Source organism: Macadamia integrifolia, chromosome 14 (genome assembly GCF_013358625.1).
Source record: "Macadamia integrifolia cultivar HAES 741 chromosome 14, SCU_Mint_v3, whole genome shotgun sequence".
Lineage (NCBI taxonomy): Eukaryota > Viridiplantae > Streptophyta > Magnoliopsida > Proteales > Proteaceae > Macadamia > Macadamia integrifolia.
The window spans coordinates 27,792,376-27,796,677 of NC_056570.1; the positions used below are offsets into that span (position 1 = coordinate 27,792,376).

Below are 4,302 nucleotides of genomic sequence, written 5' to 3' on the forward strand. Positions count from 1 at the left end.
GGGGGGGGGGGTGTGAGGAAAACATAGAATGTTCTTAGAATAAAATGGGGATTGAAAATGGTGTATATGTAATAGTAAAAACAAGAGAGAAAATTCCTGACATGGTCATGATAAGAGAAGAGTGTTGTACCCATGTTTATTTCTGCTGGTACTTTAAAGGCTGTGTTTGGTAGCCAAAGAGAAGAAAAGAAAAAGTACAAAAATTTCTTGGTTTAAGAATTTCTCTTTGTGCTAGGCATGTCTTGATCCAAGAGAAGATTCAGTTTTTGAATTTCAAAATTCCCCTTGGGAATTGTGAAGTTTTCTTTTGCTCCCAAAAAATAAATTTTGCTAAAAACACAAGAAAACAAGAGAAAATATAAAAACTTTTTCTTTTCTTCTCTTCTAATGGTAACCAAACATACATACTTTTTTTTTTTCCTCACCATTTTCATTTCTTTTCTTTTCCTTTCTTTTCTTCTCTTGGCTACCAAACATAGCCAAAAAGAGGAGAAAAGAAAAGAATAGAAAAGAAAAAAAATGATAAGAAAATAGTTAAAGTATGTGCGTTTGACTACCATTAGAAGAGAAGAAAAGAAAAGAAACAAAAAATTTTTATATTTTCTTATGTTTTCTTGTGTTTTTGGCAAGAGTTTTTCTTTGGGCTGCAAAATAAAACTTCATCATTCCCAAGTTGAATTTTGAAAATTCAAAAAAGGAATCTTCTCTTGGTTTAGGACATGCCAATCACAAAGAGAAGTTCTTAAACCAAGACAAAAGTACAAAATTGTACGTTTTTTCTTTCTTCTCTTGGCTACCAAGCACAGCCTAAATGCACAAACTTGATTAACTCCAGGTTTACTTGTTTTTTGTGTATGTGTATAACTCATATGCACTAGTAGAATTTGTATATTATATCTATGATACAGCCTCTCCTGGAAAGCAGGGGGCAAGACTGCATACACTTGCCCCTTCCAGACCCTTCAGTAGCAGGAGCCTTGTGCACTGGGTTACCTTTTTATTTTTATTTTTATTTATTTTTTTATTATATATATATATATATATATATATATTTTAATCTATGATTTTGATTTCAATGAAGTTATTGTTCCTGCTGCCCCCAAAGAATGAAAATAAAAAATGTAGGCAAGAGTTATATTTGTGTGTTATTTGCATCTAAGAGTCCTGCTATAGCTTTAATGATCAATATTTCCAAACATGCTAAACTATTTCTTTTGCCTTGTTATGTCAATATCTTTAGGTCCACTTGGAAGCCGTGCTGCAAAAGCCATTGGTTTCATTGACAAGATGATTGAATACTCATATGTCAATGCCCCCATACAGAAGGAACTGTCTGCAGGTGAGAATTTATTTGCATCTCATAGTACCCCTATTTTCCCTTGCTCTTTTACATTTTCTTACATTAAATTTGAACAGATGAAGTGGGGAACGCCGCTGCCTTCCTTGTATCACCACTGTCTTCAGCCATCACAGGTGCGGTTGTGTATGTCGACAATGGTTTGAATGCAATGGGAGTAGGGATCGACAGTCCGATATTTGGAGTTCTTGACATTCCGAAGGAAAAATGAGCTAGAGATAGCAACATTTAAATGGATATAGAGCCTGTCTCCATTTAGGATCTAGTGTAGGAGGACTATAGTTCTTAAATTGTATATCATCCGAGGATAACTCCTTGGTGGGTATCTCCCATTTTGAGTTGAGAAATTCTTGGTTGTTTCTTTTTATTGGAAAAAAGTGTTTTTGGGCAGTGATAGTAAGAATATCTCTAAAGAGTCTGTCAAGTGTTCACCTGATCCATCCATACACTGCAGGACCTAGGGATCCCCTAGGCTCGAGATCTCTCGGGACTGGGATTCCAATTTAAATCAACTGATTCAACTAATTCCGATCCTAGTTTTGAAATCATGTTCCAAAATGAGAACAGGTTTTGAGGGTTAAGCATGAAAATGTCAAAATTAAATACTACCCAAGGTACAAAGCAGTTTCAAAGCGTGTTTGTGTGTAGATGAATATGTAAATTACAACGGTGGGATTTGAAAATATAGAATTGGATGATCAAGAATTGGAGAGGAGCTGAATCCAACAATTAGTTAGAAATGTTTGATTTAGCAAGACTTTTTAAGAAAACGATGTTTCGTGTCAAAAATAGAATTTTCAGTTTGTGTCAAAATGTTGTATTTAAAAAAAAAAAACAAAATTGGGTGTTTGGTGAACTTGTTGTCAGGAAACAATTACTCAGTTCATTTTTATTTGTATTTGGACGAAATCTGAAATATTGGGAACAAGGTTTGTTTTCCATCATTTTGTTGTTTTTTTTTTTTTTTTCCATTTTCGTTCCCTAAAAATGGAAAAACACTAAGTTGACACCAAACGTTATATTCCCTTTTTTTGTTCTCATAAAGGATGACTACCAAACGCAGTCTTTAGGTATTGGAATAGATTACCACTCCTATGGGAAGGATATGGATTGGGCTCATCTGTAGCATGCACTACAGCGTACTGCAGATCCAAGGGTTGGGAACCCTCAGACATGCAATCCAAGGCACTGATGCTCAGCGTAAGGGGTTCTCAGCCCTTGGATCTGTGTTACATGCTGTGTCATGCGACAAAAAAATCCCAATCCAAAGGGTATATAGGATAGTCGCTGAGGTCTACTTGTGGATACAATGCTGGGAGGGAGGGGTAAAAGCAAGGATTTTAAACTCAGAATCAGGATCGAATCAGTCCCTTAACGATGGAGTGCATTAGAATTGGCTCCAAAAACCTAAGAATCAGCTGTTCCGGAGCGTCTAGAGTTAGGATCACTCATGGTGAATCAATTAATTTGACCGATCCGATTCTGATTTTTTAAACAGTAGGTAAAAGAATGAAAGGTTTTGGTGTTCTAATCATGCATCAAAATGATTCCATTGATCAATAACCCTCTTTGGCATTGAATCCTTTCACCTACAATTTGCCATCCAAATTGTGACTAAATTGACTTTTATTGATTACAACAGTACAATACCTTCTATAATAAAATTGATGGTAACTTGAAGTATTGAACAATCTGTACACAATTTGGACACCAAAATATCAGTATGCCCTACCACTCCTCCATTTTGCAAGACTAGATGGGCATCTCAAACTCACAAAGTACTCCCAAAGTACTCCCAAAGCAAAAGAAATAAAGGACATGTAGGCAGAGCCGAAAACTTCACTGAACCTCTGGTTAGAAGAGTTAAAAAATCTGTACTTTCATAAAATCCCTTTAGACCTATCCATCTATATACAGAACTAGATTTATAGTTTAAGCAATTCACACCATCCTACTACTAATAATAAAAAAAAACAACAGTAATAAAGGTGCTAAAAGTATTCTATACATCAATCTTATATCAACTTTCTCTTTCCCTTTCGGATGGCAATAGCATCTGCTGCAGCATTTTCATTTTCTGGAGAGTCTTCTGCAACAGACCGCTCTTGAATGACTAGGCCTCGGTTCCTACAAAGCTTCCTGATCGGAGTACTTGGTGCCGCTGCTTGAGGTCCTTGGCCTGCATACTCCTCCTGAGGATCACCAGATACATTCAATGGACTCCTATGTGGCATCAATTCCTCCCCAACTTCCACCATATCCTTCATCAACTGCATATCAAAACATAAATAAATTATTTTTAATCAAAAAGACAACTTGTCCATCACCAATAAGAACTCGCGTTTCATTTCAAATTACAAAGTGTTCCTTACCTGCCAATCCTTGAAGTCAAATTTGAAGATGAAATGGCTATAAGAAACATCCTTAGAGGCTATTAGTTCAGCTCTAGGAGAATTCTTTGGTGCTGATAACCACCAAAAAAGACAATAAGCAACAAGACAGAATCAAGTACAAGAACTGAAAATAAATTCTCACTACTTATGATGGATCTTACAAACTAAATGGCATCCATTTTCATCCACTTTTATCTCAACCCGTCCATCCTTGACAAGAAAAGAGAGAGAAAATATGTTCTCGACTGTCTGTGCAAAAGAGTTTCTATTCAAGACCAGATTTTCAAGCTTGACTTTCTTCTTCTTCTTCAGGATATTGAAGATAGCTATAACGTTCTTATCAGTATCAGTTTTTTCTTCAGCAGTGTTATCAAGCTGCACATGGACATTCAAAAGAAAATTATAAATGAACACATCAAGTAACACAACCCAGGAGAGGATGAAACAAACAAATTATTTGGATGATGAAACAGTAATACTTTGTTAGTCTAATTTCTTCAGTGAAGATATAAAAGTTCAAACAGTCAACCTCATGGTTTTTTTTTTTTTGGG

The 4,302-nt window shown here is 35.6% G+C and overlaps 2 protein-coding genes and 1 pseudogene across 7 annotated transcripts in view; 2 read left to right on the forward strand and 1 right to left on the reverse strand.

The window, feature by feature from the left end:
- LOC122062129 (enoyl-[acyl-carrier-protein] reductase [NADH] 1, chloroplastic-like) overlaps positions 1–1,747 on the forward strand; it is an 8,017-nt gene extending 6,270 nt beyond the window's left edge. Inside the window, exons 12-13 of the mRNA XM_042625794.1 lie at positions 1,241–1,339; positions 1,417–1,747. Coding sequence (XP_042481728.1) covers positions 1,241–1,339; positions 1,417–1,568 — 251 coding nt within the window. The 3' untranslated portion in view covers positions 1,569–1,747. The remainder of the gene's footprint in view (positions 1–1,240; positions 1,340–1,416) is intronic.
- A 1,437-nt stretch (positions 1,748–3,184) lies between these two features.
- Positions 3,185–4,302, reverse strand: part of LOC122061897 (non-structural maintenance of chromosomes element 4 homolog A) — a 6,411-nt gene continuing 5,293 nt past the window's right edge. For all 6 annotated transcript variants that reach the window (XM_042625431.1, XM_042625428.1, XM_042625430.1 and 3 more), the window contains 3 exons: positions 3,912–4,125; positions 3,730–3,821; positions 3,185–3,627 (listed from right to left, as the gene is read on the reverse strand). In XM_042625431.1, coding sequence (XP_042481365.1) covers positions 3,373–3,627; positions 3,730–3,821; positions 3,912–4,125 — 561 coding nt within the window. In that variant the 3' untranslated portion in view covers positions 3,185–3,372. The remainder of the gene's footprint in view (positions 3,628–3,729; positions 3,822–3,911; positions 4,126–4,302) is intronic.
- The window catches only part of LOC122061649, a 1,501-nt pseudogene continuing 1,355 nt past the window's right edge, over positions 4,157–4,302 (forward strand).